This window comes from Leucopleurus acutus (genome assembly GCF_964270905.1).
Source record: "Leucopleurus acutus genome assembly, chromosome: 2".
Classification (NCBI taxonomy): domain Eukaryota; kingdom Metazoa; phylum Chordata; class Mammalia; order Artiodactyla; family Delphinidae; genus Leucopleurus; species Leucopleurus acutus.
Window position 1 is genome coordinate 139126950 of NC_139143.1, and position 26767 is coordinate 139153716.

General features: G+C 43.2%; 1 protein-coding gene across 1 annotated transcript in view; it reads right to left on the bottom strand.

Annotated features, from left to right (window-relative positions):
* PGM1 (phosphoglucomutase 1) overlaps positions 1-22798 on the bottom strand; it is a 58430-nt gene extending 35632 nt beyond the window's left edge. The window contains exon 1 of the mRNA XM_082833545.1: positions 21928-22798. Coding sequence (XP_082689671.1) covers positions 21928-22173 — 246 coding nt within the window. The 5' untranslated portion in view covers positions 22174-22798. The remainder of the gene's footprint in view (positions 1-21927) is intronic.
* Positions 22799-26767: the final 3969 nt, after the last annotated feature.

The following is a 26767-nucleotide window of genomic DNA, read 5'->3' on the forward strand; positions in this document are numbered from 1 at the left end:
CCCACCTGAAAAGAGGACCTCGAGACATAACATTATAACAATTCACAAGACACGTCTATTAAGCTGAAAACCAGTCAGCCAAAAGACAATTGCTTTTTATAGCTTATTTTTCCCTCTTATTTCAAGTTTAAAACCAAAATTCTTAGGAAGTAAGCTTCCTTTATGAACAGTAGTTTACACACCCAATGTTTTTCAACTTACTACAAATGCATTTTTTAAATTCATATTTATTAAGTTCCGTGGCCATTTTTCTCTGGTTTTAGATAGGCTCGCAAATTATGCCAGTCTGTGTGTCTTGACATATTTAATAATAGATCCGCATTCATGAAATATCAACTCAACAGTCTTTTCATTGGGAATAACAGAGCAACCAACCATGTAATTGGTAGTGTCCTTAACAAGGTCTTGAAAGCCCAGCACAGATTCAGGGACACTTCGTTGAAAAGGGGCTCCAATATCCCCACTAAAGCTTCTCTGCCCACACTTTCCAGCATGTTCTCTGCTGGTGATCGACCGCTCTCTCTCGAAGCTCTTTCTGAAGCCAGAACTAGAAGAGTAATGTTTTGTTGGGGGCTTTTCCCACACATTCACTTATTTTATTTACAGTTTATGGTCAATGCAAATCAATTTCGTAAAATGAGAAATGATGAAGAATCAAGGCATAACTATGAAAATTCAAAATCGATAGATGTTCAACACAAAAAAACCCCACAAGCATCAAAATGGGTTTGTTTGCAGCATAAGATCCAACAGGTGTTATTTCAAAGGATGGCAAATGCTTGTTTGTTTTTTTTAAAGACAGTGGCCACATCATATACTAGAACACCTCAGCTTAGCAGTGTGTTTTCATATGGACTAAAATTTGTTTCTAAAAATATTTTTCACATTGAAAGTGTCGTAAGAGCTACACTTCTCCAGGATTAGGCCTGTTCCTAGGCCTAGTACCAGTTTCTAACCACCTAAAAACTGACTGATACAGAAAGTATTCCAAACGTAAGTATTCTGATTCTTAAAGGTTAAAAAATATATATTCTAAAGTAGTTTAGAAGAATCATTGCAAACAATAATGCTGGTGGTCTTCTACTCCTCACTCTCCAAATAGCTGATATGCCACTTTGGGGTTCATTATTTGATGGCCTCTCACTTCCAAGGTTTTTAAATATAGCTCCCCAGTGGAACATCTTCATATTTAAAACATTATTGAACACAAATGGAAATAGACAGCAGTGTTTGAGCACCGGGAAGTCCTACCTGTGAAACCTGGGGAATCAGGTCACTAGGTGAACCCAGCGCCCCCTTCCTGGATGGGAATGTCCGTGTGGGCACGTACACTTTTTTACTTCACTGTCTGTGAGCCAGCTTTACGGCGAGGCATGGACTGGAAAAGACCTCATCTCTCATGGCCCCTGCACGTGCCAATGAATATCCAGCAATTTAAGTGCACATCAAATCTAAGGCTCCGAAGGAGAGAGTTCTGTACCCCAAAATGAAGAGCAATGTTTTCACCAACTACACGTGTCAGCATGGTGTTTGTCAACATGCAAAACTAAACCAAAAAGATATAATCCTTGCCCTAGAAAAGCTTCTGTTCTAAAGATGGGCCTGGGTCATAATTTTATGGACACTATAGAATTCAACCCCACATAAAAATATTACCAGAAGCAGCAATGTTAGATGGACTGTGAAGTGTGGTAAAAAAGAAGAAGCATTAAAAACATTAAGCTTCCGAAGACGCTCAGACTAAGTGGGCTAGCTATTAAGAAACTCATTTGTCTGAGCTCTCCAGCAAAGGTTGAACTTCATCTTCGGAAACGTTACTGTCGAGCATAGCGAACCCAATTTAGCCTAATGAATTCGCCTGCCTTGCCAGTACTCCTTCACAATGACACAAATTACATTTAAACCATGCAGGGGATTTAAGGATTATTCCCTTCAGACAAGGAACTTTCATACTGGTCTTGGGTCCAATCAATTTCACAATGGCAGAGTTATGAACCCCTTCGCTCCCAGCCTCGCAAAGACTCCAGCTCCCACTCTGATCAGCAATGATGCCTTCCTAGTAGAACACAGCAGAAACTGAAGACTTGCCAATCCTTTATTCATTCTACCTTTCTTTGTTTTTTGCCATTGACAAATATTTACTGGGTTACTAACTGCTGTTCCCCAGGGCCAGTGGGAGGGCTGGACCCAGGGCCTGAAAAGGTTCGCCTCTTCACACCAAGAATTATTCTTTAGAAAATGCCACAGGTGTGGGCATAGTGGATAGAACTGGTAACGCTTTCTCTCAGCACAAGCACTAGAAAGAAAGTTACTAACTGGGCTGAAAGCAGCAGGGCTCATTAGACCCCCAGCCCAAAGCCCTGCGCTTGTGACAGCTGCAGGTGCCTGCCTGAGTGCTTGGCGTGTTTGACCCCAGTGACAGGAAACAAAAGTTGGGTAAGTCATTCATTTCTCCAACCAACAGTAAGTAGGCATGTAGTGAATGTCAGCCCCAGGAGAGGCACTGCAGGATAATGCAAAAACCACAGGTTCAGGAGCCAGACACAACCAGGGCTCATATCTTTTTTTTTTTTTTTTTTTTTGCGGTACGTGGGCCTGTCACTGCTGTGGCCTCTCCCGTGGCGGAGCACAGGCTCCGGACACGCAGGCCCAGCGGCCATGGCTCACGGGCCCAGCCGCTCCGCAGCATGTGGGATCCTCCCGGACCGGGGCACGAACCCGTGCCCGCTGCATCGGCAGGCGGACTCTCAACCACTGCGCCACCAGGGAAGCCCCAGGGCTCATATCTTGCACTCTAAAATGTATGAGGAGGTATAATCTCGAGCAAGTTAACTGACTTGAGCCTGTAAGATGGGGATAGCTGTCAAGGTTGTTCTGAGAACTGAATCAGGCAACAGGTGTGAAAACACTTAGTACCTGTGTCTGGCATACAGCAGATTATCAGTAAATGTCAGCCCCTCACCCTTCCATCCTTAATGTCCTCATCTCTAAAATGGGATAATGATACCTGCCTCACAAGGTTTGGGGGACAATGACTTCCCCGAATGTCTGTGAAAGCCTTTGTGAACTAGAAAATGATGTAAAGATATGAATTTTTTTCACATTCTGAGGGGTGATAGGGATAGGAAAAACAGGTGAACGGACTTTTGTTCTTAAGAAGTTCTTTTTGGAGGAGCCATCACAGCCTGGTGGCCTCGGTGCTGTCCTGGAGGTGCATGGACAGAGCCATGGCTCGCAAGAGGTTGCAGTGATGGGGTAAGGCTGAAAAGTGGTTGGGGCAAGATTATAGAGTCTCATGAATCACAATAAAGTTTATTCTGCAGACACCAAAAGCTATGGAAATTTTTAAGCCAGAGGAATACAAACTGCTATTTTTTGGAAAGTTGAATGGATGCCAGTGGTGCATCAAATAGCTTGGAGGAGAGATTGGAAAAAGATGAATCAAGGCTTGCAAAAAAGGATTGCCTCTGCAGCTGAGGCGGCTCTGAGGATCCTGGTCTCTGTGATCCTGTCAAAAGCTGCTCCTCTTACAAAGGACTTCAACTTTCAGTCTTGGCCAGTTTGGGCCCTTTTAAGTTATTTTCCTCCAATACGAAGACACTACCCGAACAAGCTCTTTCCTCTGACCCCTTCAGTTCACTCTCTCTCTTCTCTGAGAACTGTCCCCTATCCCACTCCACAACAGTGGATACCTAGGGCCAAGTTTCTACTGCAGAACCCTGATGGCAGGCCATGATCACCAACGGCAGACACCTGACCAAAGCTGGATCACTCATATTTTTTCTCCTAGGAATCTAGAATTAGAATTCAAAAGTGTGCCAGTCAGATTCAGTTAGTTCTTGAACTGGGAATACAGGTAAACTCAGGCGCTGTGGGGCAGGGATGTCGTGTCATGAGAATATCTATAGAATTGTAACTGGCAGCCAGATGATACATGAGAATATGAGACAATATTATGCAGGATCCAACTCTGGACCACTCAGGCATCCCTAAGAGCTGAGGGCCTGATGTATAGGAAGAACTGGAAAAGAATTCAGAGGAGATTCAGGCAGAATATAGGTTAGATGAATCTTCTCAAGTGGGTAAGGGTTGCAGACGCGTGAGACATGAGAGTTGGGGATTGTGGTCTTTGAACACAAGCCACTTGAGACTCCCCTGGTGGCACTGGCATTCTGGACTGGGGTGCTTCCATAGCCAGATTTCCAGTCAGTGTCACCCCCAATTCCATTGGAAAGGTAACTCCTAATTGCTTGGGATAAAAGAATTTTTTTTAAAAAACAGATCTTTATTGGAGTATAATTGTTTCACAATACTGTGTTAGTTTCTGTTGTACACCAAGGTGAATCAGCCATATGCATACATATGTCCCCATATCCCCTCCCTCTAGAGCCTCCCTCCCACCCTCCCTATCCCACCCCTCTAGGTCATGGCAAAGCATCAAGCTGATCTCCCTGTGCTATGCTGCTGCTTCCCACTAGCTAACTATTTTACATCGGTAGTGTACATATGTCGATGCTACTCTCACTTCACCCCAGCCTCCCCCTCCCATCCCGGATCCTCAAGTCCATTCTCTATGTCTACATCTTTTATTCCTGCCTTGCAACTAGGTTCATCGGTACCAATTTTTTTTTTAGATTCCATATATGTGTTAGCATATGGCATTTGTTTTCCTCTTTCTGACTTACTTCACTCTGTATGACAGTCTCTAGGTCCATCCACCTCACTACAAATAACTCAATTTTCTTTCTTTTTATGGCTGAGTAATATTCCATTGTATATATGTGCCACATCTTTATCCATTCATCTGTCGATGGACATTTAGGTTGGTTCCATGTCCTGGCTATTGTAAATAGAGCTTCAATGAACGTTGTGGTACATGTCTCTTTTTGAATTATGGTTTTCTCAGGGTATATGCCCAGTAGTGGGATTGCTGGGTCATATGGTAGTTCTATTTTTAGTTTTTTAACGAACCTCCATACTGTTTTCCATAGTGGTTGTATCTATTTACATTCCCACCAACAGTGCAGGAGGGTTCCCTTTTCACTACACCCTTTCCAGCATTTTTTGTTTCTAGATTTTTTGATAATAGCCATTCTGACTGGCAAGAGGTGATACCTCATTGTAGCTTTCATTTGCATTTCTCTAATAATTAGTGATGGTGAGCGTATTTTCATGTGCCTCTTGGCCACCTGTATGTCTTCCTTGGTGAAATGTCTATTTAGGTCTTCTGCCCATTTTTTAATTGGATTGTTTGTTTTTTTGATATTGAGCTCCATGAGCTGTTTGTATATTTTGGAGATTAATCCTTTGTCTGTTGTTTCATTTGCAAATATTTTCTCCCATTCTGAGGGTTGTCTTTTCATCTTGTTTATGGTTTCCTTTGCTGTGCAAAAGCTTTTACGTTTCATTAGGTCCCATTTGTTTATTTTTGTTTTTATTTCCCTTTGTCTAGGAGGTGGGTCAAAAAAGATATTGCTGTAGTTTATGTCAGAGTGTTTTTCCTATGTTTTCCTCTAAGAGTTTTATAGTGTCTGGTCTTACATTTAGCTCTTTAATCCATTTGGAGTTTATTTTTGTGTATGTTGTTAGGTACCATTCTAATTTCATTCTTTTACATGTAACTGTCCAGTTTTCCCAGCACCACTTACTGAAGAGGCTGTCCTTTCTCCACTGTATGTTCTTGCCTCCCTTGTCATAAATTAGGTGACCATATGTGTGTGGGTTTATCTCTGGGTATTCTATCCTGTACCATTGATCTATATTTCTGTTTTTGTACCAGTACCATACTGTCTTGATTACTGTAGTTTTGTGATATAGTTTAAAGTCAGGGATTGGGCACTTCTTAACATAAAAAGATTTAGAATTAAGTGTAGACATGAAGTAAATCAAACTCGTAGTAGAGAGATAATAAATCATAGTATTAATATTTTTGCAATAAGCTTGGGAGAAAATCTATATTTAAGTATATTAAGAGACTCTGGGATATTGGTTTATCTAATAGATCGGCCCTGTGATTCCAATTTATAAGATATAGGTGAGTAACTTATTTTGACTTATGATTTCAAGTAAGAGAATTTTATAAAAGTTATACACATTATTGGATCATTCAAGAAAACTTTGAATGCACCATACTTATATGTTTAAATCATCAGATGCAGAGCGTTTACTGCAATATTTCAGGGAATGGATTCTAAGGCCAGACTGACAAGAGTTGGAACCCAGTTCTGCCAGTCACTGGCTGTGTGACCTCAGACAAGTTACTTAACCTCTTTGGGCTTACATTGCCCCATCTGTAAAAATGGGGAGAACAACAGTCCCCCTATCTCACTTATTGTTGCAGTCATGACTGAATGAAGTAATATACAGAAAATTCTAAAACCATTGCTGGCATAAGGTACCCTACACAAGTATCTGCTGTTATCATTATTAGATTATATGAGAACAATGGGAATATTTTCAAAGTTTTGCTTGTTAGACAAAGGCTGTAAAAAGTAAATAAACATTTGATTTATAAACTTGAAATATTCATAGGAGTTTGAGTATATAGCTAAGATCTCTCTCTCTCTCTCTCTCTCTCACACACACACACACACACACACACACACACACACACACACACCCCCCGCACCAACTTACACCGACAATGGAGTCAGCAGAGAGAGGAAAATGAAGCAGATGTGCTGAGATAAACAGAGAAGAGAGACAGAGGCTAGCTGCCTGGGCTCCTCTTGCCTCAGGCTCTTGTGAGGCCCAAGTGAGGCCCACCCTGCCCTTGGCTTTCAGGAGACCCTCTGGCCTTACGATACAGTCCTCTTAGAGGCTCAGTGTGTCAGACTGGGTTTCTATTACTTGCCACACCTGCACGCTTCAGTGTGTTGAGCAGGGCTCTGCAGTGCATGGCCTCCATTTGCCAGCTCTGAGGCAGGCTCCACCTGCTGTCCCATCCAGGCAAGAAGAGGAAGAAAAGAAACCTCCTGCCTTCACACTTTGAGCAGCCTCAGCCAACAGCAAGGAGACCTTGGGCAAAGTATTTAACCTCTCGGCGCCCCCATTTTCTCATCTTTGAAACGGGGACTGATAACAGCACCTCCTTAGACTTACTGTGGCGATCATTTCATAGTATTGCAATCTAGAATCATTAGCTTGTACACCTGAAGCTAACACAATGTTATATGTTGATTATACCTCAATTTTTAAAAAAATGCATCTCTTAAAGAGAGTTAAGAAAAGAAAGATATAGTACCTACAGCACAGGTTTGTTGTATAAAGGTACAATGAGTTAATAAGTATAAAGAGCTTAGCACTGGCTGGTTCTAGTGCCCTGTGAGTCCTACATAAGAGTTAGCTTTTATGACTACCCTGAACCAATCTGAAAATATGTAGCTGCGTTTAATAGCTATCTATGAGTACATATGTTTTAATAGAGTTAGGAAGTGTCCTTTAAAGAAAAGGAGAAACTACATTAAACTATAAAGGTACAAGGCCAGAAGAATTACAAGGACCAAATGGTTTGCTTAGAGTTGTACAGAATCCCAGGCTCAAAAAATACTCCTGAAGCATATTTTGAAGTTAAAAATAAACAAAACCGCTGCCTAGGAGCGTGTACATCCTTTAGCATCTGCCAGTCTGTTGGCCCTCTGCTTACACCCATATGTCCAACAGTAACTATGTAAACTGACTTTTTCCATTCAGATCATCAGGCACTGTGCACCACGGGAAGATGACAGACTCAAGTTGTCAAACTCCTGATCTAAAAGGAGAGATTAATAAGTCAATAAATCATTTTTAAAGGAGTAAAATCTGGGAGCTTGCAAGGGTGCTCTGAGTGTTCAGAGGAGAGAGAAAATTTTTGGAAGGCATTGCCCACTCCACAAATACCATTCTTAGCTTGTATGGTTAAATCTAAAAACAGTCTCTCCAACTTGAAGATGCTCAAGGCTTAGGAATTACTTTCATACAAAATGCACATGTCAAGAAGACTCCTGTTTAATAAGAAATCACCAATATTCAATCATTCTGACCTAAAAAAACAATGAATATGGTTTATATAAAATTTTTATATGTATTTTTATCTTATTTCCTTTTTGGAGCATCCTTAAATTTTTTTTCGTTTAAATCCGTGAAGAACAATCATTTGGAGTTAGCAGAATATTGTCCCATATTCTGGCTATTACCAGGAACTATGTATTAAAATCCTTTGGTAAAAAGAGGTCTATCTATAAAGAATTGCTTTATTTCAAATCATTCATAGCTGTATGCTTCCCTCTTGTGTTAGAAAATGGAATCACAAGCAAGATTTCCTACAGCCTCAGAATGGGTGGGCTACCTGCCTGGAGCAGCATTACACAACTCTCGGGGGGTACCATTCACCTGGAATACAATGAGAATCAAGTCCCTTGGAATTCTGTGGCAGACAGTGATTGGCCCTCTGTCAAATAATTAAAATGTGCCAGATTTCTTGACTTTTAAGAAGAAGAGACGTTACATTATTCTGTCTCCTCACTAAGGATTTTTCCAATTGCACGGTCTGGCCAAACTAGGATGTCCAGCTGTAAAGAAACTGAATGAAGGTGGCCACAGAGAGGGGACATCTTTTTCTATGGGGTCTTTGTGAGTCTGAGTTTCTGTAAAATGGGGATAGTAAAACTTCCTTTAAAGGTTCTGACAGCAAATGAGGAAAGGCGTGTAAAGTGCTTATCACAACGCCAGCCTGTAGAGTAGCCACTCAGTAAATGTTATATAAACTACCAAAATAGAGATACTGAGAAGGACTGATCCCATCCTTCTAACACAACCCCTGATCTCTAAAGCACGTGGGCCCAGGCAGGAGAGAATCAATGCTCTGGGTCGGCCTGTGGGATAGATTAAACACCTACGATGGGCCAGGGTAAAGGTGGAGGAAGGGGAATCTACAGTCCCTGCTCTAACCAGAGGACTTCAGACAGGCCTGGGTCCGAATCCTGCCTTTGCCAGCTTCTGGCTGTGTATGGCCTTTCTGGTCTCATTTTTCTTATTTGTAAAACAGGGACGACGACACTGCTTTAAAGGCTGTTGTACAGTAGGAGATAATTGCAGTAGGTGACGATGTGCTGGGCAGTGTTCCAAGAGCTTTACAGGCATTAACCCACTTAATCTTTATAACAACCCTATGAGATCAATACTATTATTCTCAGCCCCTATCTTAGGTATAAGAACACTGGTTATGTCATCTGCCCAAGGTCAAATAGCTGGGAAATTGTGGAGATGGGTTTTGGACCCAGGGAATCTGGCTCCAGAACCCACCCTCTTAACCATCATGCCGTGTTGCCTCTTATTGTATATTATGTGGCAAATACACAATATGCAATAGCTTTTAAAACAGCGATCTAAAGAGATGTGGTCATTTTCCCACTCTACACCATTTATGGGAATTCCTGGGATAAACAGTAGCCCAAGTGGGCAGAGGCAGGACACTCTCACTGGGTTTTAAGATTTAAGTGAGAACAAGGCTTCTGGAAAATCAAAAGTTGCACCACAACATAAAAGATTCGGGGACCCCCTAGACTACAGCTCTAGATAACTCTATCAAAAATGTCTACCTTGAGGAATTCAGCATAGTGGAAATCTAGGTTTGCATCCTTACTCTTGATAATTTTTAGTATCTTGGTGATCTTGGGCAAATCACTTACCCTCTATTTCCTCATCAGTAAAACAGAGGTCTAAATACCAACTTCTTAAGAGTTGTTGACAGGATAAAAGGAGATCATGTAAAGGGCTTATCATGGTACAAGGATTACATGTAGGTTCTCAGGCAGGTTTATTTAATAACAACCCTGCGATATAGGTACCCTCACAATCCCCATTTTACAGATGAGGAAACTGAGGCTTAGGGAATAAATGACTCGCTCAAAGCCTCACAACTAACAAACCGGAAGGCAGGCTTCGACACCAATTTTAACGCCAAAGCTGGTGCTTAGGCTGTATGGCTCCTTTGGATGATCAAGTGCATTTGAACTTGGAAAAAATTAAGAGGAAATAGATTCCAGGTGACTCTCATCGGGATATTGGGCAAGTGCAAAGTATATGAGTTTTGATGCCTGTACAACCCACTGCACTTGGTAGACAGAGCACAGGTGCTGTGTGTTGAACTGAGCATCCCACCAAAAAAAAAAAAAGATATGTTAAATTCTGAACCCCAGATACCTGTGAATGTGACCTTATTTGGAAAAAGGGTCTTTGCAGATGCGATCAAATTAAGACAAGGTCATACTGGATTAGAATGGGCCATAAATCCAATCACTGGTGTCTTTATAAGGAGAGGGAGATTCAGAGACAGACACATAGGGAAGAAAGCCAGTGAAGACAGAGACGGAGACTGGAGTTCTCTGCACCAATGACTGCACCTTAGAGTCCTCCAAACCTTTGTATGCCCATTATTTAAATTAATTCTCATAAAACTCTCCAATAGGGCAGATACTAGAATCGATTCCATTTTACAAGTGTGAAAACTGAGATTTATATCAGTTAAGCAGAATACATGATATTGCACAGTAAATGGTACAACTGAGATTTGAACCAAAATCTTCAATTCCAACCCATCACTATGAACTAAAGTTATCTAGTAAGATGCAAGGAGCCACCAAGTGGCCTGTCTTCCGTTTGACATTATGTCAGAAGTCTACAGAAGCAGTGTGGATTATGGAGCACTGGAATCTTCTCGTCAATTATTACCATCAGTATAGTTTTAAATAGGACAACCACGGTATTAGGTATATGCATTAAAGCAGCAACTGTGCCCTGCCTCCACCCTCACTTCACTCTCGGCTAAGGTCTCCCTGATTCCTCTTCATCATCCTGCACTTGCCTCAAAAATCACCTTGTCTGGGCAGAGAAAACATCCTCATTCTTCCCTTCCCCTTCAAGGTTGGGTTGAGGGACTCTGTGATCCTTTGATTCCCTGAACTTCTCCCCTGGAGATTCAGAGGGAGTGCAACCCTGCCAACACCTTGATTTCAGACTTCTCGTCTCCAGAACAGTAAGAAAATAAATTTCTGTAGTTTTAAGCCACCCAGTTTGGAGTCATTTATCACAGCAGCAACAGGAAACTAATACACTAGTATTCACACCATATTTTTGTAACTACTTATGGATTCTCCTCTACCAGCATGAATCCTGGTATGAGAATGAAGATTTTGTCTTATTTATCTTTGTACCTGCAACTATCTCACACAGTGCCTGGCACTTAAAGAGTGCTCAGCAATGCGTGTTGAATGAGAAAATACATGTGGTCCAGGAGGTGCACAGTAATGCCTGCACACATTTCGTGCAGCTTCCCATCTGTAGCATGACAGTGGCCTGGGCCAGGTAACCATGCCACAGATCCATCCCAAAACACCCATCTTCAACTACGCACTGCTAGCTCATAACTCCAGTAAGGTGAAGGCCTCAAATCAACGGCCTTGTGACTGACACTTAAAGCAACTGTGAACCTCTGCCTCACAGATCAAATTCAAGGGACAACGTATGGACAGAGACAGGATAGGACATGTAGGCAGTGGAGGTGACAGACATAGAAGACCTTGCCCTCTGCCCCTCCACTGGCTTCAGAGTTTGGAATAATCATAGTAATCATTAGAATCATCAGAATCTTCTGTTTGCTAGCTACACACTTCCAATGTCAGGCACTATGGTGAGTGCTTCACAAATTTTACTTTGTTCTCACATTAATCGTTAAGGCAGATATTTTTACTCTCTTTATACCAAATCTACTTACACGGTGAAAGGCTATGGTGAACTGTGTGATAAGCATGTTTCTAGTGAATTGGACCTCAGAGGGCTTGGCGCCAACTGCATGGCCCAACCCAGAGAGGCAGCTGTCTTTTGTGACAGGAGGCAACCTCACTCCCAATTCCATCTGAGTTTCCTACACTTATTTCCCTTTTGCTTCATTTTTAAATGGATTTCATTTGGCTCCACAGAACGCATTTCTTTCAAAGTCCCCATGGGGCGGTGTAACATAATAGTTTTATTACCAAAGCAAAAGATCTTTCCCCATCCCCATCCAGTTATGCCAACCCAGCTCCATTTTCTGGCCTCTTTGCAATCATGGGATGATCTCTCAGAGTTGAGGTGGACACAGGCTTAACACCTAGGTTTCTGGTTTTCGTGGCTTTGAGCTGATAGTACTGCCTTCCAAGGTCAGGGTCATTTTGTCTACTTGGGCTTTCACAAAACTTTCTACTGTGTACAATTTCTAAACGCACCAAAGCATGTTGAGATGCTTACCAGGATGGACGAGAACTGGATCCCCAGCCCACTGCGGTAAACTGCAGAAGGAAAGCGGAATGCCACAATCTCCCTCAGCATGAACTGTCTTCTAAGACCTTCTCGACAGGGCAGTGTGCTTGAACAGTATAAAATGTAACTCATTTTCAACAGTTATACCAGAGTATTTTCATCTAAATTAATATTATCTCCTTCAAAACAAGCACCCTGGGTAGCAACGTACGTATTCAAACAATGCTGACATTGCACTAACATTTCTGGAACTCTTTTTCAGGCAGCTGTTTTTACCGTCTGTGGTACTTTCTTTGAAAGTCTTCAGTCTTAACAAATTTCATCCTTTGAGAATAGATGTGAACTTTGGAAAGAGAAGAAAATTGGTTGGAGCCATGTCTAATGAATAAAGTGGGTAATCAAATCTTGTTACATCATTTTAGGTGAAAAATGAGGCATGACTATAAAATAATGTGACTGGTTCCCCTAGGTGACCCATAAACCGACTAGCTGAAAAATAATTCCCGTAGAGGAGTTTCAAAATGCTTTGAGCACTAGATGCATCACTGGAATAAGTGTATGATTCCCAGAGTGGTGATTTGGCAGGGTACAATACTAATTTGGATATATAAGTTCAAATATGTTTGTTAAAAAAAAGAAATCTGATTGCTTACACTCATGAAAATGAAGAAGCTATTCTCCTGGAGAAATTTCTCCTCCTTTTTTTGACAGCCTGGTTGGCTTTGGACAAGGAGTGTGCTGAGAAAAATAGACTCATCTCCTGCAGAAAGGCTTCGTTGGACACACTACCCCCTCCCACACATAACCCCCGCCTCAAGCTGGGGCAGGCATCCCGGCTCTGAGCGTCCACAGCCATCTCTTTTCCCTCAGGTATTAGCACTTATAAAACTTAGTGGTGATTGTCTGTTTTTGTGTCAATCTACCTCCTTCAACTAGAGGCTCCTTGAGAATGAGGACATTATTTTGATCCTGTATCTCCAATGCTCGGACAATGTGCACAGAAGCACAGGACACTAATCCCTCTTCTGGAGGCGGACCCTTTGCCTTTGCTTCTCACGTTCTCAGGGCTTCGCCTGCCAAATATAATTTTTTCTGCCTGGCAAGCAAAACTGGACATTCAGTCTGTGTAAAATCCACCCATACAAATTTATAGAGGCCTAAGGTAGAGTTAGTGGCTGCTTAGGGCTGAAGGTGTAGGGGAGCAAGAAGGATTGACTGTTAATGCACAGGGCTTCTTTTAGGGTGATGGAAATATTTTAAAATCAGATTGTGGTGATGGTTGCATAACTCTGTAAATACACTAAAAAATACTGAGTTGTACACTTTAAATGGATAAATTGTGTGGTGTGTGAATTATATCTCAATAAAATAGTTTTATTTTAAAAGTCCTCCACAATGAGAATGATTGTTGCCTAGGTTCCTTTCTAAGCCTGTAGTTGGAATAAATGATAGTCAAGGTCTTTTAAAAAAATCTAGGTACCAATATAAAATTAGGTCTTTATGTTCCCTCTGTAAATCTATCACTTGAAAATGACTGAGTGGTTTTCACTAAATTTGGAAAGCATGTTTATGATAATGAGGACTGTGGGGTATTCCCCAAGATTAATACTCCCCTTCATTTGGACTGACACCCCTATGTGTTAGCCTAACACATAGTACCCAGAATAACATCGATATAGGCATACCTCAGAGATATTGGAGTTCCAGACAACTGCAATAAAGTGAATATCAAAATAAAGCAAGTCATACGAATTTTTTGGCTTCTCAGTGCATATAAAAGTTATGTTTACATTATTCTGCAGTCTGTTTAGTGTACAATAGCATCATGTCTAAAAAAATTGTATATACCTTAATTTTAAAATATTTTATTGGTAAAATAAAATGTTAAGCATCATCTGAGCCTTCAGTGAGTTATCATCTTTTTGCACTAGCAACTTCAAAGATCATTGATCACATAACAAATATAATAATGATGAAAAAGTTGGAAATATTGCGAGAATTACCAAAATTTGACACAAAGACATGAAATGAGCAAATGTTGCTGGAAAAAAACTCATCACAGAGTTGCCACAAATCTTCAATTTGCAAAAAATACAATATACGTGAAGTGCAAAAAAGCAAAGGGCAATAAAATGAGGCATACCTGTATTTCCCAGCCTCCCTTGCTGCTTGAGGAGGCCTTAACCTAAGTTTCAGCCAATGGAACAGGAGTGAAATCGATTACATGCAGCCTCTGAGAAAGGTGTGCCTCTTTCTCCCCTTCCTGTTGGCTGGAATGACCATATGGTGGTAGGCAGCCACGTTGGACTATGCAGATAAGGGCAATTCACTGGGGAAGGCTGAGCAACAAAGGAAAAACATGCATCCTCTGACGCAGTGGAGCCCCCACCCTAGGCCTGGACTGCCCACACCCAGTCTATTACAGAAAGGGTAATACTCTTGAACCTATTACTATGAACTTTTATTTTAAGTAACTTATTTTGGAACTCTGCTATAGCAGCCAAAACCTACGTTTTAACTAATGATAAAATTTGGTGTTCTGTACCAAAACAGAATCTAAAATATGCAGCATTGGCATACTTTTTATGGCCATGGCAAAATTTTTACCACCACTACCCTGGAAGGCAGACCACGGGCCAACCAAACCTGTAGCTCTAGGCAAATGGTTAGGAGAATTCAGAACAGGAGTGTTTGTTGGCTGCTTCTTGCCACAATACAGAGAGGAGCTCAGGCAAGGACTAGGCATCCCGCAAGCAGAAATGGAGGTGATGGTTCTGCTAAGGGAAGTTTTCTTTGTGGCTTGTACACCATGTTGCCCAAGTCCAGTAATTTGTACACTGCAGAGTTGAGATGAAGATCATTTGTATACCTACGCTAAAGCAGCTACCCATGAAGCAGCAGGTGTAGCAGAAAAGGCTTAAATCTTTCCTGGGATTCTCTGCCACACAGTGGGAACTAGCCTACCAGCAAATAACCCATTAAGGATACTGTCTTCTTACCCAGCCTAGCTTTTCCTACTGTCTTAAAGTGACCATCAGTGACAGAGAAATCAGGGGAGGGACAAAGCATAGAGGCCAAAAAATAAAAGCTAATGTTTTCAGGCTTCTAAACTCCATCTAGGTGAGAACTTTCACTGTGGTTATCAGTGTTGGAGAAACAAAGGACTTTTAGGAAAGATAAATGGGGCCTTAAAGGAATGGGTAGGGGATATTATAATTTTGTGATAATGTCTGTTTAGGTGTGGTGCTGAGTCAATTTTCCTTGGTTTCCAGAAACTCTCTCCCAGGGACGGGATTTATGACAACTGAGGAGGCTCTGCTTTTAGGCAGAGAAAGGGGTTCAGAAAAATGCCTATTCTCAAAGGCCTTCAGCTCGAAATAGTTTTTATGCCACAGTGATGTATTCTGGACCCCTTCAGACTTCAGAAAAGCTTTCAGAAGAATGATTTGAGTGGGCTACACCTCTAAGAAAGTTAAGCAGGCAAGTTTCTATGATCCATTCATTCTCCCATAAATTTCCTTGAACTTGACACAGACATACCCAGCCATTCTGTGGCCATTGGAGCTGTGGTTAAAGTGGGGAATCACCTTTTAAAAATGGCTACTGAAGCACTGACGTATATACACTACCAAATGTAAAGTGGATGGCTAGTGGGAAGCAGCCGCATAGCACAGGGATAACACAGGGAGATCAGCTCGGTGCATTGTGACCCCCTAGAGGGATGGGATAGGGAAGGTGGGAGGGAGATGCGAGAGGGAGGAGATATGGGGATATACGTATGCATATAGCTGATTCACTCTGTTATACAGCAGCAACTAACACGACATTGTAAAGCATTTATACTCCAATAAAGATGTGAAAACACACACACACACACACACACACACACACAAATTAAAAAATAAAAAAAAAATTTTAAATGGCTCCTGAGTGTGCCAAGTAATCGAGGGCTTACCTTCAGTTGGGAGAATTTGGAGAAGAGTTTTCTTACCTGGTGTCCTCAAACGGGATGGACCACAAACGGGGTAGCCCTAGGGGTGGGGGGGATGTTTGGAAAGGGTGAAAAGGGGCTGCCTTTGCCTCAGGGTTTTGTTGCTTTTTTAACTTCAACTGTTGGAAGTCTCCCTTCCCAATGCTTATCCCAGTCACCACTCAGATGAGTCCCTGAGGCACAAGATAGAAAAGGTGAAGGAAGCCCTGAATAAATACAGTGAGGAATGTCAGTCAGCTCAGGCCAATGAGGCTGAAACACTTTGAACACTACGTTTTCGTACTGGAAACAATTTCTTCCCTTTTTCCTCTTCATGAGTGCCCCAAAGTGTTTCTGAAAAGAAGAAACGTGACAGGTAGCTGGTGGTACAGAAAGACTTGGTTGACTTGTCCAACCTGCTAGAAATGGTGGAGCTGGAATCAGGACTCTGGTCTTCTGATATTTCATCCAGTTGATCTTTTCCATAAATAAGTACATCCCAAAGCAAGCAGTTTCAGGGATTGTTATATCTTACTTAAAAGCTTGGGAAAACTGGATTGGGCAATGTTAAGTAGGACTTTCAGAGCTTTTAATATACAAAAGAGTCATGTGAGATTGCAAGAGGGCCCCAGAATGATATTGGGAAATATCAATTTCCACCACCCCAGGGTTGATGTGATTATCCATACATTATAAAAATCTTCCCAGGGTTAAGTTTGGCCTCTTCCTTTTAAACTGCTGTTAGTGGCATACAGGGAGGGTGAGATCCTGTTTTCCTATAGATTATACCGTACAGCTCATTTTGGCAACTGATACATGAATCTGTTTTTGCCTGCTGTTGAGTGTGAATGATTCTGCCCAAGGAGTACTTTCCTCCCAGGTCACACTACCTGGTAGGATTTGGGGATAAGGATTTGGGGGTAGGATTTGGGGTAACTTTCCTCCTGAGTCACCACATGGTAGGATCTGGGGGTAAGGATTTGATTCTGAATAAATATTAGTCTTTTTTTTTTTTTTTTTTTTTTTGCGGTACTCGGGCCTCTCACTGTTCTGGCCACTCCCGTTGCGGAGCACAGGCTCCGGACGCGCAGGCTCAGCGGCCATGGCTCACGGGCCCAGCCGCTCCACGGCATGTGGGATCTTCCCGGACCGGGGCACGAACCCATGTCCCCTGCATCGGCAGGCGGACTCTCAACCACTGTGCCACCAGGGAAGCCCAAATATTAGTCTCTTATACTGAGCTCTAATATGCTTACAAACACCTGTGTTGCTAAAGAGTGAGCTGAAATGGTCACTACATTGTGTGAGTCCCACGGGCTTAATCAGCAGGGTGAGTAGCCATTCTGGGGCCAAACCAACCAGCGTGAGGACCACAAACACTGGCGGGAGCTCAAGATGAACTCGCAGTTCATCTGAATGGTCTCCTGGGATAAAGCAGAGAACAGACAAGCCCAGGCTTCATCCACCTGAGACCTACAGTCAAGAAGGTTTGTGTTGGAGGCCAGGTGGGTTACAGACAAGCAACCCAACAACCACTATAAGATGCAGTCAGCGCTGTTATGGAGGTGAGCAAGACAGGCTACGAGAGCAGAAAAGCGGTGCACCTGATTCAGGGATTGGGAGCAGAGAAGTGCCAACTAAACCCAGACCTGAAGGTGAAGGGGCGAGAAGAACGCTCCCGGTGGAACCAGATGTGAGAGAGTAGAGCATGTTGAGGAAGTAGGTTGAAGAGGCTGGTTGGAGAGAGCCCCATCCTCCAACTCTATTGTTTCACGCTCTACAGGAAGCAACCACACTAAAAACCCCTCATGTTTTATATTTTACAAGATACTTCCACACATACTGCTTTATTTTCTCACTACAGCAAACATTTCAGGCGTCCCTGGCCCACACTCACAGTCAGGAAAAGAGACTGGGAATTGCCCCCTCTGTTCCTGGAATGCAAGAGATGTTACACAGTAGCAAACACAGATATGCCAGGACTGTGTTCCAAATACTAGATTCCCGCAGGGAGTGGCTGAGGACACCTTCAGTCTGGGTAAAGGTTTTTTTTTTAACATCTTTATTGGAGTATAATTGCTTTACATTGTTGTGTTAGTTTCTGCTTTATAACAAAGTGAATCAGCTATATGTATACATATATCCCCATATCCCCTCTCTCTTGTGTCTCCCTCCCACCCTCCCTATCCCACCCCTCTAGGTGGTCACAAAGCTGATCTCCCTGTGCTATGCGGCTGCTTCCCACTAGCTATCTGTTTTACATTTGGTAGTGTATATATGTCAGTGCCATTCTCTCACTTCGTCCCAGCTTACCCTTCCCCCTCTCCAGTCTGAGTAAAGCTTTAAGCAGTAAATGAGCATTTGGAAGGTATCCCAAATTCCCTCCTTTTTCGCTTGGGCTAATCTAAGTTTTTGTCACTTGTACCCAACTGGGTTCTGACTAACAAGGTATCCCTCTATTTTGGTTGGGGCCATTGAGGGTAAGAGGAAGGTAGGAGACAACGCTGAGATCTATGGGGTGTGGGCATTAATATGTGCCTCAGGCTGGGTATGATTAACTTAGTGTCCCTATATTAGCAGAACATTGATAACAGAAAGTCCTGCCCTCAGGCTCATCCTGAGGTTTCCCTACAAGTGTCATTCAAACAGTTTCCAGGTGAAAAGCGGCTGCCAGGCACTTTTAAATATGTTGTTTCATTTAATCCTCACAAGAGACTCACTGCGTACATATTATCATTTCCTGTCTTCACAGACAAGGGGGAAAAAGGATCAGAAATTGAATAACTTGCCCAAGAGAACTGTCCCCAACTCCTATGATTTTTATTCTTTCTGCCTAGAATTCCTCCCCCAACAAATCCGTCTTAGAAACTCCAACTCATCCTGTAAGCCTCAATCCTGCTACCACCCCTCTGTGAAAACTTTTTCGCTTCCCCTTCCGCGCCCAAGTACAGCCTGCCATGCTCTTGTCCCTTCAGCATCTGGCACATAACTCCCTCACAACACCTAACACACTGTGCTGTCTGCTTATTCCTGTCTACCTCCCCTTCTAGGCTATGTACTTACTGAGGGCAGGAATGTATTATATCCCAAGTACTAAGTACAATGACTGATAAGAAGTAAGCACATAATAAATGTTTAATGAGAATAAATGTATGGGTCATAAACTATATGCTGGCTTTAAGTGCTGGAATATACTTGAAGTATTTTCCATATACTTCATAATTCAGGGCAACAGAACAAGGATTCATTGAATGCTGCATTGCCTTAGGTACGAGGGAGTGTCACATGTAAACTGACAATTTCATCTATTCTAGCGGTATCTATGGGGAAAGGTCAGTTAAGGGAGAAGAGTGGCAGACAGGGGCTGCTGGGAAACGCTTTCTGAAGATGCTATCTGGATTGCACCAGAAGAGAAAGAGCAGCATATTTAAATCCCTGGTGAGGGATGAGAGAGAGAGAGAATCAAATCAGAGAACAGTGAGCTGAGGATGGAAACCTAGGGAATAGCTAGGATGTGGGTAGAGTAAGCAGTCCATGAAGGAACTCTCAAATAGTGTGAGTAGAATCGGGAGACAGTGACCAAGGCAAGGGAATGAGAATTTTTAATGAGTACGAAGTCAGCAGTGCCAAATGCAACAGGCAGCTCAGATAAGATAAGGCTTAAACAGCGTGCAATGGATTTAGCAACCAGAAAGTCATCAGTAACCTTGGCAAGAGCAACGTCAGTGGAGTGGTGGAATAAACAGAAGCCAGACTGCAGTAAGGCGGTGAGTGAACGGGAGTTAAGAAATCTGTGATGGTGAATGCACACAACCTTTACAAAGATTGGCTAAAAGGGGGCGGGGAAAGCAACAGGGTAGAAGCAAAAGGGTGACGAGGTTTTAAGAACATATATTTTTAGTCTTAACCAATTCTTTTCTTCCACCCCACGCTACTCTCAAATGGACAGTTTTCCAGTTGGACCCCTTAAATTCCCACTATGCTGTAAGCCCCTTAAGGACAAATCTTGCTTCTAAATCATCTTTTTATTCCACCCATTTCTCTAACATAGTATAGGCTCAGTATTTGCTGAAGAAATGCAAATTCAACACAGGTGATAACAGGGAAATGAACAAGAGCTGTACTGGGATACAGTACATTGTATCTTCGTTCATTCTTGTTCATTCTTCGTTCTTCTTTCAAGGGAATGTGAGGTTGTCTGAAAACTCAGGATTATAAAGAAAACAAATCCAGACAATCTTCTCTCACCGATGCTTATAAATGTTTGACCCAGAGAGGCAGATGTAGATTGTTCCCAGTTTAGATTTGAGAGACAGCTGGAAAATATATCTTTAGACTCAGGGTCTCTTCATTCCCAGAAACTGTTCAAGTCCTTGGAACTAGCAGGTGTATACTAGATTCTCAGTGCTGCCATTAGAGTTCCTGTTGAACCTGCCTAAGCTTCAGTTTTCTAATTGGCATCTTGAAGATGCCCATAATAGCATCTACCTCATAAGGCTACAGGAGGATAAATGAGATACTGCAGGGAAGCACTTTTCACAGGGCTTGGCAAAATAGCACTCAATATGTTAATAAGAGAAATAAAGTACTGCTAAAATGGATAAAAATATTACTAAGTATTACTGAGTTCCAGAAGAGGTGAGTGTAAGTCAAATCTTATGGTAAATATACAAAGAAAAAAAAAACTCGTTAAAAAACTTTTTTATAAGAGTAAACAATTACCCCAATTTACCTATTTTATAAAGCCGCATTTTCGCAAACGTACCAGGTTGACTGAAAAGTCTACTTCAAGGTTTCACCTAAGTGGACCTGCCCCATTAACTCATTTAACGTTCCTTAGCTGTGGTGGCAGAACCAAGGTATTGCGTTAATTTCCTGGCCTGCCACGACTGCTTACACAAGAGCGCCCTTGGGTAGGTGGTTTCTGTTCTAATGGAAATTCAGCTCCAGCCCCCTCGGTGGAACAGATCCAGTAGCAACACCGAGCAAAGACTACCGTTTTCAAAAGCCTGCCCCCCCAGCAACCAGGCCGCTCCAGGGCAGAGGCAGAAGCTCCGTCCCAGCAAACTTAGGGGACGGGGAAAGGGACTTTGCGACCGCCTCCTCAGAACTGAGCGCTTGACCACCAGCGGGGCGGGTGCCCAAAGCCTTGAGCTCGCAGCCAGCGGGAAGCGCCAGTCCCGGACGAGAATAGCAGGCAACCCGGCGGGATGCAAAGGGGTTCTGAGCAAGGCGGCGGCCTCTAACCTTTCCCGGTTAAAGCGACTGCACTCTGCTCGGTAACTGCATCTTCACCGGCAGAAAAGGTTAACGTAAAGGTCAGAGGCCTGGACGGCGGCGGGGGGAGGGGAGGGAGGGAGGAGGAGAGAGAAGGGAGGCGCAGGAGGCGAAGGGGCGGGCCTCCCAAGGTCAAGCCCTGCCCTTCGCCTCGCGCCTCCCCGCCCGCGGGGGCGGGGGGGCGACAAGGGATGGGAGGAGCTGGCAGAAGAGCAGCTCTGCGGCGCCCCGTGGCCACTGTCCGGCCCTGGGCCACCTCTGCCCGGCCCGCTAGGCCAGGAAGAGCGAGCGCAGAGAATTGTGGGGGTGGAGACTGAAGCGGCGCGCGCGGAAGTGGCCCCGCAAGAGTGAGGCAGAAGGCGGGCGGGCGACGGGGGCGACCGAGGAGCGGGCGCGTTCCTTACCCCGTTGGCGGCGGCGATGCGGACGATGAGCTGGATGGCCTCCTTCATGTAGAACCTGCCGTCACCGCCCACCACCAGGGTGGCCTCCTGCCGCTTTGCCGTCTCCACGGTGGAGATGATACTCTGGATGAAATTCTCGGCATAGTTGGCGCTGCTCTGAAACACCTTCACCCGCTTCCGCAGCCCGCTCGTGCCCGGCTTCTGGTCTTGGTACGCCTTGGTCTTAACGGTCACGATCTTCACCATGGTGGCGACTAGCTTCCTGGGGCCCGAGCGGACTCTGCTAAGCGAGGGGCGACCGGAGTTGTGGCTGCAGCTGCTGTGTGGGGAGGCCGCTGACGGGTCGGGGGTAATGCAGGCTCTCTCAGCGGTGCTCGTCCCTCCTCCTTAAAGGGACAGGGGACAGGGCCCTCCCTTCGCGGCCAGCCCACCTCCTTGCAGGTCCGAGAGGGAGGGGAATGGGGAGCGCCCACCCCTAGGCCTCCAGTGTGATGGGTGGAGCCTCTGTGATTTACCCTCCCCTCGTAAACCCATCCGCTGTAAAATGAAATCCGGAACTCCTCCCATAAGTGGAAGAGCAGAGCTTGGGGTAGGGACCGGGTCACAGGGCAAGGACTTGAGGCAGAGTGGGAAAAATAGAGTAGGGACAGCCGGACTTAGAAGACTTGGGAAGGTTCCAACTTAGGATTTTTCCGCTTTATGATGGTGCGAAAGCAATAAGCATTCAGTAGAAGCCAGCCATACTTCTAATTTTGATTTTTGATCTTTTCCTGGGCTAGCAATATGCAGTAGGTACTCTGTACACTGGAGATGCTGAGCTGTGACAGCAAACCCAGCCCCAGCTCCCAGTCAGCCACTTGATCAGGAGGGTAAACTACCAATACACGTGGAACCACTCTGTATCCATACAACCATTCTGTTTTTCACTTTCAGTACAGTATTCAATAAATTGCATGAGACATTCAACACTTTAGTATAAAATAGGCTTTGTGTTAGATGAATTGGCCCAACTGCAGGGTAAAGTAAGTACTCTTATAGGTAAGCTAAGCTGAGCTACAGTGTTCGCTAGGTTAGGTGTATTAAATGCGTTTTCCCCTTATGATAGTTCTACCTAACGGTGGGTTTATCAGGAGGTAACCCTAAGTGGAAGAAGATCTGTACAACATTTCCTGTGGTTAAGCTGGAGTTTCATGTGTAAATAACTTTCCGGAAACACGTTCTGAGGGATGGAAGTGTCAGCCTTAGCTAGATTTTGACTCATTTTTTCTATTCTCTAAATATTAGGGTATTTGTGTCTAATTCAAAGGTCTAATTCAACCTACTACTTTCCACCTGTTTACTGATGGGCCACACTTCATTTGGTTAGGGTGGGTGTACTAATAGGTAAGATTTATTGAATATAATGTTTACTGAGTATAACGTTTCTAAAGTACAGGTTTTATTTTTTCCCCTATTTCATGCTCACAAAACTGAGATTCAAAAAATAAAATAGGGGCTTCCCTGGTGGCTCAGTGGTTGAGAGTCGCCTGCCGATGCAGGGGACACGGGTTCGTGACCCGGTCCGCGAAGATCCCACATGCCGCGGAGCGGCTGGGCCCGTGAGCCATGGCTGCTGAGCCTGCGTGTCCGGAGCCTGTGCTCCGCAACGGGAGAGGCCACAACAGTAAGAGGCTCGCGTACCGCATGAATGAATGAAGGAAGGAAGGAAGGAAGGAATAAATAAATAAATAAAAACTAGTCAAGGCCACAGAGATAAGTATATGCAGGAGGCCAACTCAGGTGGATGTGGCTCCCAAGCCAGGGCTCTTACCATGATTTGCCTGCATGTCACCAGGTTTGAGAACTAGGAAATGTATGGGGAAGCCTTGATAAACATATGTACAAATACACGGTAAGGCTGAGTGTTACTACCACCAGTTACTCATGTAGTACAGAATTGGTGAAGAGATCAAAAAGAACTGAGGTGGCCACAGAGGGTTGGAGGATACAGAGTCAATGAAAGAGGCTCGATTGTTAAGTAGGAATCTTCTGTCTTTTAGGTTCAGCATCTCCCTTGATTTGGTGAGAGTGGTTGTCTCCTCTGCTTGAGAAATGTGTCATTTACAAGATGTGTTAACCAGGGAAAGCTAGTTAATATCTGTGGGCATATGTTTCTTTACTATAAAATGGACACAAAACCTATCTTAGAGAATTTCTGCAAGAATTAATGGGGTTTTGTATGTCCCTAGTTCTCAATCATGCATACACAGTAGACTCACCTGAGACCCTTTAGAAACTAGCCATGTTCTGATCGAAACAGATTCAATCATAATCAGCTGATGTAAGTAAAGCAGCATGATGCTTATGGAGTAGTATCATCTTGTGAATTAAGTAGTATAATCAAACTCATTTTATAGACTAGCAGATTGAGAATAGAATGGTGAATGTAATCAAGGTTACCTGACTCCACTAAATGAAAATATAGCATTGAATCACTGAGTCTTAGAAATACGAACCTCTCAGAGTTGTATGGATTAAATGACATACTGAATATAGAGCTCCTCGCACAGTACTGATAGCTACTCAGTAAATGGTAACTCGTTATTATAAAGTGGTGGGCTCAACTTCAGATCTCATGCTCTTTCCCTATTCTTCCCTATCTTTGGAACTAGGATGGGGCTTTTCATTTAAGAGGACTTGTTCCATACTTCTCTCACCTCAGAAGTTGTAACAATTAGCTTTAGCTATATAACAAACCACTCTTAAACTTAGACAATCACCATTTATTCTTATGGCCCATGATTTTATGAGTTAACTGGGTGGTTCTGCGGATCTTGACTGGGCTCCTGTAGATGGTGGTCCCCACGATCCCCTCCTCCTGGTAATCATGCTTTTATGTAATCCCCTTATATTATTTGTCTTGCTGTGTAACACATTACCACAGAGTCAGCAACTTAACGCCCATTTATTATCACAGTTCTACAGGTCAGATGTCTTGGGGGGTGGGTTTGGCTGGGTTGAATGTTTATAGTACCCGTACAACAAGGCTGAAATCGAGGTATTGGCTAGGCTGGGCTCTTACCTGGAGGCTCTGGGAAGAATCTGCTTCCAAGTTCATTCAAATTGTTGCAGGATCCATTTCCCTGCAGTTGTATGTCTGAGGTCCTTGTTTCTTTGGTGGCTGTCAGCCAGGCTCCACTCTCTGCTCCTAGAGGCCACCTACAGTGAGTCCTTCTCATGGCTGCAATCTCTGACTCCCTCTTCAACCATCAGCCAGAGAAAACTACTGCTTTGTAAAGGGCTTGTGTGATTAGATCAGAATACCTGGATAACCTCCATTTTGCCACATAATGTAACAGTCATGGAAGTTATATCCCATCATGTTCGAATATTCTACCTGCACTCAAAAACTGACTTACAGATTTCCAAGTTGTAGTATTGAGAAAAGCAGCAGAATGATTCCTGTTCCCTCCTGGGTGGCAAGTGAAGCCATTGGACCTGAAGTGCCCATACAAATAGAAATGAGAATTCTTGGCAGTGTGGACCAATGGTCAAGAATTCGACAGGATGATTGTGTGCCTCCAAAGACATTTGGTATCAGAGGCCAGGTATTCTTCCCCAATGTTTGGTGCCATATAAGCTAACTGTACCTAATGATAGTCCCAGATGGATTATCTCAGGCAAATGAAATAGAAATCAAGATGAGTTCTAGAGAAATAAATATTATTTCCTGAACACCTAACTTTGTGGACTAAGATTTGTATCTACTCATAGAAATCTAAGTCTCTGCCACCTGAGCAGAACGGAGTTTAGAAAACATTAAGTTGTTATAGAAAAAGTAAGTTGTCTTCCTTGCAGTTAGATTATAATGAGATATGTGCCCCTTTCATCTTTTTTCTGATTCATATTTTTTCATGTTCATACAATGTATCTACTTTCACTAATTAATCCTAATAAAAATCCAAGATGCTGTCAAAGATTTATCAGAAGATATTCTAGGGCTTCCCTGGTGGCGCAGTGGTTGAGAGTCCGCCTGCCGATGCAGGGGACACGGGTTCGTGCCCCGGTCCGGGAAGATCCCACATGCCGCGGAGCGGCTGGGCCCGTGAGCCATGGCCGCTGAGCCTGCGCGTCCGGAGCCTGTGCTCCGCAACGGGAGAGGCCACAACAGTGAGAGGCCCGCGTACCGCAAAAAAAAAAAAAAAAAGATATTCTAACTCAGCATTACTTATATTATGGGCTTAAGTAAATAGTGTAACGTAAAAGAAACAAAATTGTGTATATAGTATTATCCTACTTGAGTGTTTTCATTTCTTTCTTTTAGAAACACATACATGCAAAGGACTAAGAGGAAATAGATCAACATATATAACAATGATTACTTCTGGGTTGTGGGATAGGGTAATTCTTGTATATTCCTTTATGCTTTATCAGGATCTTCCATAGGGAATTTGTATTTGTATCTTCCATAGGGAATTTGTATTCCATAGGGAATTTCTATAGGGAATTTGTATTGTTTTTATAATAATAAAAACACATTTTTTTCTTTTTATTACCTCTTTTAAATGGTAATTCTCATGTTATTTCATTAATGAGTTGTCCTTTAGATGGCATTCATTCATTCATGTATTGGTTCATTCATTCTACAAATACGTTTTGAACTGCTACTAAGCACCAGCTCTTTAAAAGGTGTTAGGTGAACAAGTCAGAATGGTCCCTGATCCCACGGAGTTTTCCATATGTTAGAGGAGACAAATACTGAATAACAAATCATAATTGTGGTAAGTGCTACAAATACATAGTGGTGCTTTAAAATGTAAATAGGAGGATCTATCATTGGAGCAGTCAGGGAAAATATCCT